The following is a 16,763-nucleotide window of genomic DNA, read 5'->3' on the forward strand; positions in this document are numbered from 1 at the left end:
TACCACAAAACACAGATCAAGTTTGAATTTTGGTGACGTCACTTTAACCATTCTAGAGGTATGCTCCTTTATACATGGAAAAATTGCAAAATTTTTAGTTTCCGTTCTCTAACTTAAGTTTGCCTCAACCAAATGTTATGAAACTTATACACAATGGTTATTACCACAAAACACAGATCAAGTTTGAATTTTTGTGGTGTCACTTTAACCGTTCTAGAGTTATGCTCCTTTATAAATGGAAAAATTGCAAAATTTTTAGTTTCCGTTCTCTAACTTAAGTTTGCCTCAACCAAATGTTATGAAACTTATACACAATGGTTATTACCACAAAACACAGATCAAGTTTGAATTTTGGTGGCGTCACTTTAACCGTTCTAGAGTTATGCTTCTTTATAAATGGAAAAATTGCAAAATTTTTAGTTTCCGTTCTCTAACTTAAGTTTGCCTCAACCAAATGTTATGAAACTTATACACAATGCTTATTACCACAAAACACAGATCAAGTTTGAATTTTGGTGACGTCACTTTAACCGTTCTAGAGTTATGCCCCTTTATAAATGGAAAAATTGCAAAATTTTTATTTTCTTCTAAATATCAAGTTTTTTTTTAAATTGGAGTTATATTCCTTTGTCCATGATTATAGTTGAATCAACTACAATCAATGCTTTATACAATGCAATGTTTAATTTTGACTTCCACTGATAAAACACAGATCAAGTTGAATTTTGGTAGTGTCACTTTAACCATTATTGAGTTATGCCCCTTTATAAATCGAAAGATTGCAAAATTTTTAGTTTCCATTCTGTAACTTAAGTTTGCCCCAACCAAACATTATGAAACCTATACACAATATTCATTACCACAAAACTTAGATCAAATACGAATTTTTTGTTTCCATTTTCTAACTTTAGTTTGCCTCAACCAAATGTTATGAAACTTATACACAATGCATATTACTACATAATACAGATTAAGTACGAAATTTGGTGAGAACACTTTTACCATTCTTGAGTTATGTCCCTTTATAAACATAAAACTTGCTGAATTTTTCGTTTCCGTTCTCTAACTTTAGTTTGTCTCAACCAAATGTTATAAAACTTATACACAACCGTTCTAGAGTTATGCGTGTTTACAAATAGAAAAATTGCTGAATTTTTGTTTCTGTTCTCTACTTAAGTTAGCCTCAATGCTTATTACCACAAAACTCAGATCAAGTTCAAATTTGGGTAGCGTCACTTTTACCGTTCTTCAGTTATGTCCCTTTATAACTATATGCTATGCAAGCGGGGCATCATCTGTGTCCACATGTGGACACTATCCACATTTATTTTTGTAGCAAGTAAGCAGTTTTTACATGTGCTGTGTAGCCACTTACTGTTTTTAGATAGTTTGAAACTTTGCAACACTCATTGGAATGATTTAAAATTTGATCTGCAGTTTGATAATGTTGAGTTGTAGTGAGTAAGCAATTTTTATAGGAATGCAAAATTTTTTTGTTCGTATAATGTTAACATGTTGTCAGTGTTGTCGTCGTCGTCTGAAGACCTTTGGTTTCCAGACAATAACTTGAGTATAAATGTATGGATCTCTATGAAATTGTACCACAAGGTTACAGACCACAACAGGAAGATTGAGATTGATTTTGGGGGTTATTGTTCTAACTGTTAAGGTATTAGGGGCCATTTTTTTGGGGGGATTTATTTTTTCATAATTTTTTGGGTTTTTCTTCCCAAAATTTTTCCATTTTTACATTGATTATTTCTGATTTATATATTTCTGATTTATATATAAAAGCAACAAATACTGATATGGCAGGAGATACACACCAAACAGGGTGTGTAGATAGTGAATATTATATGGCTTTTTCAATATCACATCCGTATCAACCTGAGACACTAATATAATCCCAAGATCTCTGCTTGAGGGATTGTATTGGTTGAGGGTTGATACGGTGTGTGATATTGAATTGGCCATATCATATACACATTATTATATATCTAAAATAGATGTTTTTTATACGACCGCAAAAATTTTTTGTGGTCGTATATTGGTATCACTTCGTCGTCCGAAGACACTTGACCACAAAAGGAAGGTTGGGATTGATTTTGGGGGTTATGGTCCTAACAGTTTATGAATTAGGGGCCAAAAAAGGGGCCCAAATAAGCATTTTTATACGCCCGTTTACGGGACGTATTATGGTATATCGTTGACCGTCTGTCCATCCGTCCGTCATCAACATGTCGAACATTAACTCAAAAAAGCTTTAACCAATATGCATGAAACTTTGGTGAATTGTTTATATCTATTGATGTGAGCTCCCTTTTGTTTTTTTTATAAATTTCAGATTTACCGTTCAGGCCTCTACATTATCATTTTTTCTAACTTATCCCTTCGGACAAGTTGCAAGAAAATCAACTTGTCCGAACTCTTAACTCACTTGTCCGAATTCATAATTGAAAATCTTACATACTGATGATATGCAATAATAACACTTGCGCTTTGATTGTACCTAATAAAGGGAGCATTTTGTTTTGTTATATGAATACCACATCAAAATAAATTTTATTATTTCAGACTGAAAGATTATTTACAAGACTGAGTTCTCTGACTCAATGTCACTATCATGTGTCGATCATTAAATTATCATCTCTAATCCCAAATCACTAGGTTCTCCTATGGACCTATAATCATTCTGTGGTAGTGGTATGGGTTAAACCAAGGATGTAAATACACCTGGCCACCTTGTATATAATTAAACCTTTCTAATTTATTGATGGTGTCAAAAGAATCTTTTACAATTTATTTTGATTTTTATATACATTGATATATGATCATGAAGTACATAAAACATTTCACTAAAAAATCTGTCTTTTTAGATTTTATTTAATTTTTACATCTTTTAATATATAGATCTTATTCAATAAAACCTCTTTTAATGTATTGTTATGCATAAAAGCAAAATCAAATGAAACATACTTTAATTTAAAATTTTAAACTTAAGGTAAAATTCCATATGGAGGTGCTCCTAATTCAAGGAGGCTTATACTAAAAAGAAGCATTAACATTGGTTTCTTTCCCCCTTACTTATATTCCCCTGGTCAATGGCTGCCAGCATGTTCAAATATGTTCAATCACAGACATAAAATACAAGTATTATATGTCTCTGGTACAATCAATGAATATTTATTTCATTTTGTATGATCAATAAAACCAGACTGATAAAACAATCATTCATATTTTTGGGAATGTATAAGTCTTGAATTTGACCTATTTTACATCTGACCTCGATTTTTCACGGCACTTGTCCCATCGGACAAGTAGTATGGTGAATCTACTTGCCCAACGCCCATGTCCACTTGACCAGGACAATCGGACAAACGGTAATGACGAGCCCTGCCGTTTCCGAGTTTTGGGGTTTATTTCATTAAAAAAGGGGGATTTTCCAGTTTTCCGACAATAACTCAAGAATGCTTTCACCAACTTGCAAGAAATTTTGTTGAATTGTTTATATCTGTTGATGTAAGCTCCCTTTAGAATTTTATAAATTTTAGATTTTACATTTCTGAGTTATGGGGTTTTATTCATTAAAAAAGGGGGGATTTTCCAGTTTTTGGACAATAACTCAAAAATGCTTTCAGCAGTTCTCATAAACTTTGGTGAATTATTTATAGCTATTGATGTAATCTCCCTATTGATTTTCATAAATTTCAAGTATGACATTGAGAAGAAATTGAACTTTATTTGTTTATAGTCTGACAACAGATTTACTAAGTATTGCGCAACAGCACAGTGTATTACACAACAGAAAGAAATCTTTAATTGAATATAAATTCAATTCATATAACCAGTTTCAAGTTCTGTGACTATATTTCAGGGACTAAACTTAACTCTTTTTGTCCAGGGGCCAGCTGGGCCCCCAAATTTTTTTTTCAGGGGCCCAGTTGAAATTTAAGTTGCTCAACCAGTTTTTATACTAATAAAACTTGAATGAACTTTTCATATACTAATATCCTATATGTAGTTTTTGTTCTTTCCAAATAATATATGCAGTTATAGTACTCAAACTTTTCCTACATTTGTGTCTTAATGTGTTGTTTTTTACAATAGTGCAGTGTTGGCCCTAGAGTTTTTTTATAGGACTGTGTTAAGTGCTCGATATAAGGCAGATTCACCTTTCATTTTCCGACGTGAAGTAAAATATGTACTTCATTTTTATACATAATGCATTAACAGAAACAGAAAAAGTTGCACTTTTATTATATTTAATATTGAAATACATTTGTAGATATTGTGTTTTTGATTACCCCATCCCCCTTTCCTTTTTATACTGCGGTCGTATATTGGTATGGCGTTGGCGTTGGCGTCGTCGTCCGAAGACACATTGGTTTTCGCACTCTTAACTTTAGTTTAAGTGAATGGATCTCTTTGAAATTTTACCATAAGGTTCAATACCACAAAAGGAAGGTGGGGATTGATTTTGGGGGTTATGGTACCAACAGTTAAGGAATTAGGGGCCAAAAAGGGGCCAAAAATAAGCATTTTCTAGTTTCCAGACAATAACTGTGGAACAGTGTATGGATCTCTCTGAAATTATACTACAAGTTTCCATACCACAAAGGGATGGTTAGGATTGGCTTTGGGGGGTTATGGCTCAAACCGTTTAGGAATTAGGGGCAAAAAAGGGGAAAAACAAGGTTGTCCTGGTTAATGGACAAATACTTTAGTACAAAACATAATTTAAAGCAGTGTAAGGGAGATAAATCAAATACATCATTGAAATTATCTCCCTTACACTGCTTTTAAATTATGTATAAAGTAATGGTTAATGAACAATTAAGATAATTTAAAACAGTGTAAGGGAGGTAATCCAAATACAACATTTTGGTTACTTCCCTTACACTGCTTTTAAATTATGTTTAAAGAAATGCATATTTATAAAGGAAGACCAGTAAAAATATCTGCAAATGTTGCATCTTTTTTTTTTACAAAAAAATCCATATGAAAGATTTGACACTATATTTTAAATTCTATTATAAAATAGATTAAGTTAGCACTATGGTAAATTTAAATGGGTAATTATGGTTGCAAACTCCATTGGAAATATGAAATGAGATTATGACCATATCTTGAGGGAAAGAATTTTTTTGGGGAAAAAAGGGGGGGGGGGGGGGGGGTGGTAAAAAGAAATTGTGGGGGGTCAATTTTTTTCTCATTTCAGATTTCAGAAATTAAAAAGAATTATTCTTCAATTATTGTTTTTTTTTCAACTTTCAAATATTGAAAAATTTCAAGAAGTAATCTTTAATTGCACAGTATGGCGCATTAGATTTGTAAAATCTTTGACCACATTTATTTATTTGTTATGCCGAATCTAACCGTGTATTTAGATTTTTAATTTTGGGTCCAGTTTTCAAATTGGTCTACATTAAGGTCCAAAGGGTCCAAAATTAAACTTTGTTTGATTTTAACAAAAATTGAATATATGGGGTTCTTTGATATGCTGAATCTAAACATGAATTTAGATTTTTGATTTTGGACCCAGTGTTCAAGTTGGTCCAAATTGGGGTCCAAAATTAAACTTTGTTTGATTTCAACAAAAATTGATTATATGGGGTTCTTTGATATGCTGAATCTAACCATGTATTTAGATTTTTTATTTGTGGACCATGCTATCAAATTGGTTCATATTGAGGTCAAAAGGGTCCAAAATTAAACATTGTTTGATTTCATCAAAAATTGAATTATTTGGGTTCTTTGATATGCCAAATTTAACCGTGTTTTTAGATTTTTAATTTATGGTCCTGTTTTTTAAATTGGTCTACATTAAGGTCCAAAGGGTCCAAAATTTAACTTAGTTTGATTTTAACAAAAATTGAATTCTTGGGGTTCTTTGATATGCTGAATCTAAACATGTGTTTAGATTTTTTATTATGGGCCCAGTTTTCAAGTTGGTCCAAGTTGGGGTCCAAAATTAAACTTTGTTTGATTTCAACAAAAATTGAATATATGGGGTTCTTTGATATGCTGAATCTAAACATGTATTTAGATTTTTGATTATGGGCCCAGTTTTCAAGTTGGTCCAAGTTGGGGTCAAAAATTAAACTTTTTTTGATTTCAACAAAAATTGAATATATGGGGTTCTTTGATATGCTGAATCTAACCATGTATTTTGATTTTGGACATTGGACCATAATAGGTAAATTAAAAAAATTCAAGTTCTTAGACCACATTCTTTCTGTGTCAGAAACCTATGCTGTGTCAAATATTTAATCACAATCCAAATTCAGAGCTGTATCAAGCTTGAATGTTGTGTCCATACTTGTAACCAAACATTTTGTTTTATTTGCATTAATGAACATGTTATTCATTTTGCACCACTCTTCAACCCTGTATAAATCTTCTTGAACATCATCATGTATATTAAAATTACTTAGCATCACTGTAGAACTCTTATGGGAAGTTTCTTTTGAATAATCAAAAAAATTATGAACTTGCCTGTTGCTAAGATCAAAAGTATCTGTTTTTGTAGTACAAAACATCAGGCAACCTGTGCCCTCTAATATGCAATTGAGGAATCAAAGGAATATAGAATTTTTCAGTGGAAGTTAGGATAAGGTAAAGTTTCGAATTGAAATGACTCACTTTATTTGAATTTTAAGACAAAATAGCTATGCTTGCTTGAAATTGCAGAATTTAGCATAGAAAGCAATGGCCCTATGCAAAAGTGGTTTTATTCCTATTAATCTGAAAACTATTATAGATAGGTAGAAACTAAAAATAATCAGAAATACAAGATCTCCAAAGCTGCCAGTACAACCTAAACAATTGGACAATTTCCTAAGAAGTTATAGCTTTTAAAAGACAATTTTTGTGACTGTCATGTACTTTTTCAAAGATCTTCACCTTCTGAAACTACTGAACCAATTTTAACTAAACTTTGAAGCTTGTGTCCCCCCCCCTCTTCCAACAGTCAGCAAACATGGCTGCAATGGCTAATCATAGAACTTAAGGATAAAATTCATTAGATGTTTTATATCTTGAAAACCATAATAGAGATGGAGAAAATCTGACAGGGGAAAAAATGATCAGAATGTCAATATCTACCTACCTTCTATTTTCACCAAATAATGTTGTTGCATTGTATCAATTTATTTTTAGCAAAAAGCTCCTGGTGGCCTTCTGCTTTTATATTGTAATCAGTTTTTCTTTTCTTATTTCAGTATTTGATATACATCAGATAGTTGATGGAATACAGGAGTCTGGAAGAGGCCAACATGTGTAAGTTTGAACAATGTTCAGTTGTATTGAAGAAAATTAAGTTTTATTTAAATTACTTGTGCAAAGCTATAATATGAGTCTTGATAGGATGTAGAAGCAATAGTGTTAATACCATAATTACAATACATAATTATTTCCCCTGCAACAAACTTTGGGGGTAAATAGGAATACCACTGTCCATCTGTCTGTCTGTCCTTCCATCTATCTATCACTCCCGGTTTGTGTCTTGTGCATAACTTTTGCCCTTGAAAGACTAATTTAACTTATTTTTTGTGTTTTGATTGAAATTGTAAAAAGCAAAAGTGTTCAGCAAAATAAGATCTACAAATAGACCAAATTGACTGCTTATTGGAGTTATTGCCCTTGGAAGATTTTCATCATTTTTTTTCATTTTTTCCAGAAACTATTATAGACAGAGAGAAATTGTAATTGCAAAGATGTAATGTACAATAAGATTTACATATAATGCAACATGGAAGAAATTGTCAACTGACTCCATTATTGCCCCTGAATGACCATTTTTACCCCATGTACCCTTTTTGTGACTTTTTTGTAGAAACAAAGAGAACAAAATATAGCAAAAATGTTCAGCAAAAAAAGATCTACAAATAAGTGAACATGGTTGAAATAATCAATTGCTTTGACAAAAATGAACTGAATGTTTACCAAAATTCAAGGTAATTAAAATGTGTATCAAAAACATTACTTTGCGGACATGTTGCTAGCGGTACGAAATATCGAAACAAATAGTATGGGATCCATATACATCAAACGACATGAACTAGCTAGAAAGGATCCAACGTAGAGCTGCAACATTTATTACAGGGGACTATAAATCAAGAGAAGAGGGATAGGTCATCAAAATCCTTACTGAGTTTAGAATTAGACAACCTGCAGTCCAAAAGAACAAGCAAGACTGTACAAGGTGGTTGAGGGTTTGATCCCAGCTATAAATCCTGATGAATTCTTTGTTAAAAGTAAAGCAAAAAAGGTTAAGATGGTTTGAATGATATACAGGGTTAGTCCCCAGGGGTCATCCCGACCCCCTGCCATTTGAGAAAGTTCTAATATCTTGTAAATGGTCGAGATCCCCACCCCTAAACCATATATATTCTGGTTTGTCATGCCAAGATGATTTGAATGATATACAGGGTTAGTCCCCAGGCATCACTAATGCATATAACTTTACTGGACCAAACCAATTTTCACTGGACTTTGTCCAATATCAGATGACCCTGGGAATTACGAATTATGGGAGCTTCGTTTGGGAGACTTCGTAACAGCATCCTGTTACAATCATTTCTTGTTTAATCTAGTGCGTTTACACTGCAACATAAACAGAACCGGTCTGACCTGATTACTTTACATTTCGTAAACAAATAATCGTAAAAATAAAATTGAATAATAACGAGTGCATTTCGCGCGGACTATCACACACTGCAAAATTATGGAGAAAATAGTTGGATCATTGGAATTTCGTATGCAGTTATCAATTATCTTTTTGGTTCACACGTCACAAGTCATTAAACAAAGAAATGCGAGAAGACTATCACTTAAAAACAAACTGTCAATGCCTTTGAAGATGAGGATTTGCAGCAAAGAACTAGACTGATTTATCGATTCAGAAGAATGATCCAAAAACTGCGGAATCTTTTCCCATCCATCGTTTTTAAACACGCGAGTTTTTGCCGCCGAATATGCACAGATTTATTTTCATATCTAAATATAACATTCACTTGAAGAAAGATCAATCGCGATCGATCTTAGCGTTTACACTTGAAGAAAGATAGATTCAAATCAGATCGATCTTTTTAAAACCACCTCTGGAGGTGGACTTTTTAAGTCAGATTTAAGATTTTTTAGATCGATCTTTTTTCCAAGTGTAAACAGGGTATTAGAAAGTTACATAAATGCTTCCAATCAGAAAACACTAAACCACTCACTAAATTCATTTCGAAATTGCAAAATTGCTGCACTTATTTGAACCAAGCGTATGTCAAAGTGTTACATGTATATGTTTAAAATCTAACAACATTTTTCAAGTTGAATTACGATACAGTTTATATTAATGTGATTTAGATTTACATGTAACAGCGTTCATTCATAATAATATCATTTTTATACGACCGCAAAAATTGAAAATTTTTTGGTCGTATATTGGTATGACGTTGGCGTCGTCGTCGTCGTCCGGCGTCGTCCAAAGACACATTGGTTTTCGCACTCTAACTTTAGTTTAAGTGAATGGATCTCCATGAAATTTTACCATAAGGTTCAATACCATGAAAGGAAGGTTGGGATTGATTTTGGGGGTTATGGTACCAACAGTTAAGGAATTAGGGGCCAAAAAGGGGCCAACAATAAGCATTTTTGTAACTTCCAGACAATAACTTGTGTGTAAGTGTATGGATCTCTCTGACATTGTACCACAAGGTTCCATATCACAAAGGGAAGGCTGTAATTGATTTTGGGGGTAATTGCCTCAAAATGTTAGGAATTAGGGGCCAAAAAAGGGGCAAAAAACAAGCATTTTTCTAGTTTCATGACAATAACTTGTGTGTAAGTGTTTGGATATTTCTGAAATTGTACTACAAGGTTCCATATCACAAAGGGAAAGCTGGAATTGAGTTTGGGGGTAATTGCCCGAAACGTTTCGGAATTGGGGGCCAAAAAGGGGCCAAAAATAAGCATTTTTCTAGTTTCCAGACAATAACTTGTGTTCAAGTGTATGGATCTCTCTGAAATTGTACTGCAAGGTACCATACCACAAAGGGAAGGCTGAGATTGAGTTTGGGGGTGATGAATCATAAGGGGGTTCAAAAAATTTTGGGGGGGGATTTTTTTTTTTCTTTTTTTCCTTTTTTTTTTCTTTTAAAATTTTCCATTTTAAGTTGGTTATTTCTGATTTATATTTAAAAGCAAATAATAATGACATGGTAGGAGATACACACCAAACAGGATGTGTAAATTATTATATAATAAGTATTGTGCAATAGCAAGAAATTTTCAATTGCACAGTATTGCACAATAGCAAGAAATCTTCAATTGCACAGTATTGCGCAATAGCAAGAAATCTTCAATTGCACAGTATTGCGCAATAGCAAGAAATATCCAATAGCACAATATTGCGCAATAGCAAGAAATTGTCAATTGTACAGTATTGCGCAATAGCAAGAAATAATCAATTGCACAGTATTGTGCAAAAGAAGATACTTTGTATAAATTGCTTATTTCTTGATCAATTTCAATGGGGTTTTATTCTTGAATTCTTGGGGTTCTTTAATATGCTGAATCTAACCGTGTATTAAGTTTTTGGACTTTGGGCCCCGTTTTTAAATTGGTCCACATTGAGGTCCAAAGGGTCCAAAATTTAACTTTGTTTGATTTCATCAAAAATTGAATTATTGGGGTTCTTTGATATGCCGAATCTAACCGTGTATTTAGATTCTTAATTTTTGGTTCTGTTTTCAAATTGGTCTACATAAAGGTCTAAAGGGTCCAAAATTAAACTTAGTTTGATTTCAACAAAAATTGAATATATGGGGTTCTTTGATATGCTGAATCTAACCATGTATTTAGATTTTTGATTATGGGCCCAGTTTTCAAGTTGGTCCAAATCGGGGTCCAAAATTAAACTTTGTTTGATTTCAACAAAAATTGAATATATGGGGTTCTTTGATATGCTGAATCTAACCATGTATTTAGATTTTTGATTGTTGGGCCCCGTTATCAACTTTGTCCACATTGAGATCAAAAGGGTACAAAATTAAACTTTGTTTGATTTCATCAAAAATTGAATATATGGGGTTCTTTGATATGCTGAATCTAACCATGTATTTAGATTTTTGATTATGGGCCCAGTTTTCAAGTTGGTCCAAATCGGGGTCCAAAATTAAACTTTGTTTGATTTCATCAAAAATTGAATATATGGGGTTCTTTGATATGCTGAATCTAACCATGTATTTAGATTTTTGATTATGGGCCCAGTTTTCAAGTTGGTCCAAATCGGGGTCCAAAATTAAACTTTGTTTGATTTCAACAAAAATTGAATATATGGGGTTCTGTAATATGCTGAATCTAACCGTGTATTAAGTTTTTGGATTTTCGGCCCCGTTTTTAAATTGGTCCAAAGGGTCCAAAATTTAACTTTGTTTGATTTCATCAAAAATTGAATTATTGGGGTTCTTTGATATGCCGAATCTAACCGTGTATTTAGATTCCAAATTTTTGGTTCCGTTTTCAAATTGGTCTACATAAAGGTCAAAAGGGTCCAAAATTAAACTTAGTTTGATTTTAACAAAAATTGAATTTTTAGGGTTCTTTGATATGCTGAATCTAAACATGTATTTAGATTTTTGATTATGGGCCCAGTTTTCAAGTTGGTCCAAATCGGGGTCCAAAATTAAACTTTGTTTGATTTCAACAAAAATTGAATATATGGGGTTCTTTGATATGCTGAATCTAACCATGTATTTAGATTTTTGATTTTTGGGCCCTGTTATCATTTTTGTCCACATTGAGATCAAAAGGGTCCAAAATTAAACTTTGTTTGATTTCATCAAAAATTGAATTCTTGGGGTTCTTTGATATGCTGAATCTAACCATGTATTTAGATTTTGGATATTGGACCATAATAGGTGAATGTCCAATTTAAAATTTTTAAGTTCTTAGACCACATTCATTCTGTGTCAGAAACCTATGCTGTTTCAAATATTTAATCACAATCCAAATTCAGAGCTGTATCAAGCTTGAATGTTGTGTCCATACTTGCCCCAACTGTTCAGGGTTCGACCTCTGCGGTCGTATCAAGCTGCGCCCTGCGGAGCATTTTGTTAAAACTATATATCCCTGAAAATCTTAAAGTTCCTTTCAAATTATATATATTATATATAAATTAAAGAAAGTTGTATTGAATCTAGCTGTTTTTAATCCAGATGTAATGTTTCTAAGCTTGAACATTTTGTAACTTGAATTAAAAATATGCATGCCTATACTATCCCTTTTCCAAACCAAATTGTTGGCCCAGGTTTTTCGGATGTAAGACCCTTATTGAGGTGGCTGTACTTTAGCTGTTTGGTATATCGGATGCATAAATATGAAGCAACAGTATGTCAACTTTAAATTTAAAGCCTTGTTTGCGGAGAGCATTTATCTTTCTGCAAGGCCACACACATACTTAACAATCCCGCTATAATGTTTGAAGTCTTAATTTCCTGCCCTTCTTTCCGTGATCGTCTATTTTTGAAGACCATAAATAAATGAATAATTTGATTTGTTTACTTATTGAGCATAAATGAAATGTTTGCCACTGGACATTAAGTTAATTATAATTATAAACCCCATATCGTGTCATGTATAAAGATCAATCTACAGATGAATAAGAGTTTCTTAGCTGGTTTGACTCCTTCATGTGAAATAGTTGTCGTTTTCATCCACCACCACCACACGGATTTATTCAAATACATGCATTGTAATATTTCGATTAAATATTGAAAAAAAATAACATCTTATTATTCAACAAGTTTTTTTACTTGGAGGTTACAAATCTGAAGTATTCTAGAGTCTAAACCAATACATATTGAAGATTTTACAAACAATTTTACACATATCTATCTATTAATTCAAAAGGTTATTCTGTGCTATATATTGTTATAGGGGACAGTTTTAAAACAGTATGTATAAACAAAATATTATAAAATGATATTCAAAATTTTGCATTGAAAGACATCCTTAAAATAACTAAAATGATTTGTATCTGAAATACAAGAAGGAGCGTTACTTTGGAGTTTAGTGTGGTGTCCATTTCGATGAACTAGTATACATTATTATTGAGGGGCCAGCTGAAGCCCGCCTCCGGGTGCGAGATTTTCTAACTGTGTTGAAGACCCATTGGTAGTCTTCGGCTTTTTTCTGATCTTTGGTCGGGTTGTTGTCTCCTTGGCCACCCCCGTTTCCATTCTCAATTTTATTGGTTTTGGTAAAGTATGCTATTTTCTTCATTGTTGTGGTACAAATGTACATGTGCATACTTGTAACAATCTACCTAAGTTGCAGCTATGACCCATATGACCCCGTGGGTAGCCTGATGCAAGGGAGAAAATTCATGCCCTATCCATTATACCCACATTTTCAGCTGGTGACTGTTGAAATTCCCCTCTTTTTCCCCGGTTAATCCCTATTATAGAACCAAGCTATTACATCTATTTAGGTCTTTCCACTTTTCGGTGGAAAGACCTATTGTATTTGTTCTTTTTTTTTTTCTTCTTCCGCCACTTTTATTTCTTGCGTATAAATTTTGTTTCGCAAGATGTCGCTTAGATGTTTGGTATATGATATCGAACAGTTTATGCGCCTTTGAAATTCACCCTGCGTAACCATATACTTTTCTTTGTAGGAGTTATCTCCCCGAACACTGTTTTCCTTGTGACTGCATCTCCTCCGTAACTGTATAAGAAAGCAACAAATTTATTTTATAAAATTGCTCGTTATATCCTTCGCATGATTTGTCCAATTTTGACCGAAACCATACGAACACTCCATGTGAGAGTTATTTCCCCTTATGCATTTGATATAAGTGAATATGCATTTTAATCTTTTAAACCATAAGTGATAGAGACCTAGGATCTTTTGATTTGAGGTTCTTGGTCCAAAAAAAAGAAAATAAGGTCAAGGTCATATTTTAAATTTTGATTTTGGCTTGTTTTCAATTCTTTTCAAAAACCGTATAAGATATCGACAACATATTTTTACTAAACTGTAAGTTACGACATGTCGTAACACATAAATTTTGGTTGAAAGGGTACACTAACATTAAATTGGAGTTTTCTCCCCTCTTATATTAAAAATTAGGCATATAGTGATATAACTCATTAACCATATATAATTAAGACCTATGGTCTTTTGATTTGAAGCCCTTGGTTTATGACCTTGAAATTGAACTCAAGGTCATAGGTAAATTTGACGTTCTAGATATTGACCTTTGCTTTTACCTCATATGTATACATGATAAAGCCATGGGAAAGCAAGAAATGGACAATACAAACTACCCATATAAAATCAGCATTCTTACAAGGAAAGAAATTAGATCATGATGTCCATATTAAACCTCCAGTTGAAAGTGATACACCAAAAGAATTCATTTGGAAACTAAAACATGGATTGTATGGACTAAAGGATGGAGCTAGGTAGTTCTATATAAGTGTTAAAGATGAACTCTTAAATTTAGGATGTAGACAATGTAAACTTGATCCTGCTTCGTTTATCCTGACAGTTGGGTCAATGTTCGCAATTGTTTCTCCATAGGCGGTAATGGTAACGTTTTCTTCTGTTGCTCAGTCCATATCGTTAACTTGGATATGTATGATGGCTTGTTTCGAAGCTGAGACATTTTCACATATGTGGTTAAATTTTAGGGGTACGAAGTGAGATTACTTTTTCCGTAAATTAGCAAACCCCGAAAAAATCCTTTCATGATGCGGCGCCTCGTCGTAAAAAATCCCTTTTTTAACACAATAAGTTCTTTGAAAATTTAATACTTTGAACACATTTAATAGCTCCATAGTTTTTTTACACATTTATTCTATGTTCCCCTACTTTTTAAATCAACACAAATGGATAAGCTCAGTCACTTGTTTATCATAGAAACGTGTCATATATCACTACACAGAAATTTTTTGTTTACACACAACTTTTGAGTTCCTCATTTTGAGGCGCATTAGGGATATTGACCCAGTTAAGGGATCTGTCCAAGGTATTTTCTGTTGCCATGTAGATGACTTTCTCCATGCAGGAAATGAAGAATTTGAGAAACTGATGGAAAAATTAAGGAAGAGGTTCATAGCAGGAAAAATTGAATAAGAGGATTTTCGTTATGTTGGTTTCATGATAAAGCAAAACAATGAAGGTATACAAATATATCATTCAATATACATGGAAAAACTAGATCACCAACACATAGAGCCACAGCGTGCATTTCAGAAATTGAAACAACTTACCCAAGAAGAGCAGAAAGATTATCGCAGTATGGTAGGGGAATTGAACTGGGCAGTGCAAGGATCAAGACCAGATTTAGCTTTTGAACTTGATTTAAGTACTAAACTGAAAAGTGCATTAGTATGTGATCTTCTATGTGCTATTAAAAACATTGGAAAGTTAAAGGACATAAGGCCTATTCAGTTTTTCCCAATCACTTTAAAAGGAAATGTAACAGAAGACTGGGAAATTTTTGTTTTTAGTGATGCTGCATTAGGAAGTATTAATGATGATAAAGAGAAATGCTGTTCAAGGAAACCTCATACTCCTTAAACCAAAAATAGAATTGTTTAAGAAATCTTTTATGTATTCTGGACCATTCTTGTGGAATAATTTGTCAATACCGTTAAGAAATATTACAAATGTTAATTCTTTCAAATACAAAATAACAGATCATTTATTGCAATCAGCCTGTTGAAAAAAAAAATAAAATATTGAATACTGATTATGTCATGATGTTTATTTTTTCATAACATTTTATCAAGTTGTATTGAACATTATCATCATACTTGACATTTATACTTATGTATGCCATGCATATGTTTGCATTTTGTTTATGCTTTTCTATGATGAGGGCATCAGGGAAGATTAGTTATATAGCTAACTGTGTAACCCTCTTAAAATAAAGTATTGTTGTTGTTAAAGGGAGTACAGGAGCTCACATTGTTTGGATAAAAGATCGAATTGGAATTTGTTGTCCAATTACATGGCAAGCCAACAAGATTAAAAGGGTAGTTCATTCTACTATAGCAGCGGAAGTTTACAAGATGGATTGGAAATGGCTTTATATTTTCGTAAAATCATTTAAGACATTTGTGGAGTTGGGCAACGAACTATACCTATTACAGCTTTTATTGACAACAAAAGTGTTACTGTGGCACTAAAATCAACCATTTTGATAGAGGACAAAAGGTTAAGAATAGATATTGCAGCTATATGTGAAATGATACAAAATAACTATGTTGAGGTAAAATGGTGTCCAGGGAAAGTTCAGCTTGCAAATTCTATGACCAAAAGAGGAGCTTCTGGAACTTTTAAATGTGCTGCAGAAAGGAAAAATGCCAGAAGAATTTGTGTGAAAGCACTGAAACAAAATGACAGTTTTACTTTTGCATTTTTAATTTCAATTGTTTTTTCGGAAAAGGGCCATAATCACCATGATCTGAGGACAGTCTAATCCAATGACGATCACTTCAAAAATATATTTTGACTTCTTTGTTTTCTGAAATGGGGCAGAATAATCCCTGTGACCTGAGGATAGTCTAATCCAATGATGGTCACTTCAAAAATATTTTATTATTTTATCATGTATATTCAGCTACCGAACTGTGTAATATCATAAAGACTGATTCATGTTACAAAAGAAGACATTTTGATTAATGTTGATGACCAAATTAATGTGTCAAGAAAGATAACTCTAGTTACTTTGTAAAGAACTCTTTTGTTTTATATATGCT

The 16,763-nt window shown here is 32.8% G+C and overlaps 1 protein-coding gene and 1 long non-coding RNA gene across 5 annotated transcripts in view; one reads left to right on the top strand and one right to left on the bottom strand.

Moving 5' to 3' along the window:
• Nucleotides 1-16,763, top strand: part of LOC127698964 (adenylosuccinate synthetase isozyme 1-like) — a 269,886-nt gene that overhangs the window by 52,312 nt on the left and 200,811 nt on the right. For all 3 annotated transcript variants that reach the window (XM_052202747.1, XM_052202749.1, XM_052202748.1), the window contains exon 4: nucleotides 7,221-7,278. In XM_052202747.1, the coding sequence (XP_052058707.1) occupies nucleotides 7,221-7,278 (58 nt within the window). The remainder of the gene's footprint in view (nucleotides 1-7,220; nucleotides 7,279-16,763) is intronic.
• Nucleotides 1-16,763, bottom strand: part of LOC127699011 (uncharacterized) — a 314,933-nt gene that overhangs the window by 26,916 nt on the left and 271,254 nt on the right. Inside the window, exon 3 of one of the 2 annotated variants that reach the window (XR_007980997.1) lies at nucleotides 10,997-11,971. The exons of the other annotated variant lie outside the window; for it this stretch is intronic. This is a non-coding gene — a long non-coding RNA (uncharacterized LOC127699011). Of the gene's footprint in view, nucleotides 1-10,996; nucleotides 11,972-16,763 lie in introns of those variants that run through there. 2 annotated transcript variants of the gene reach the window in all.

Source organism: Mytilus californianus, unplaced genomic scaffold (genome assembly GCF_021869535.1).
Source record: "Mytilus californianus isolate M0D057914Y unplaced genomic scaffold, xbMytCali1.0.p SCAF_4, whole genome shotgun sequence".
In the NCBI taxonomy this organism is placed as follows: domain Eukaryota; kingdom Metazoa; phylum Mollusca; class Bivalvia; order Mytilida; family Mytilidae; genus Mytilus; species Mytilus californianus.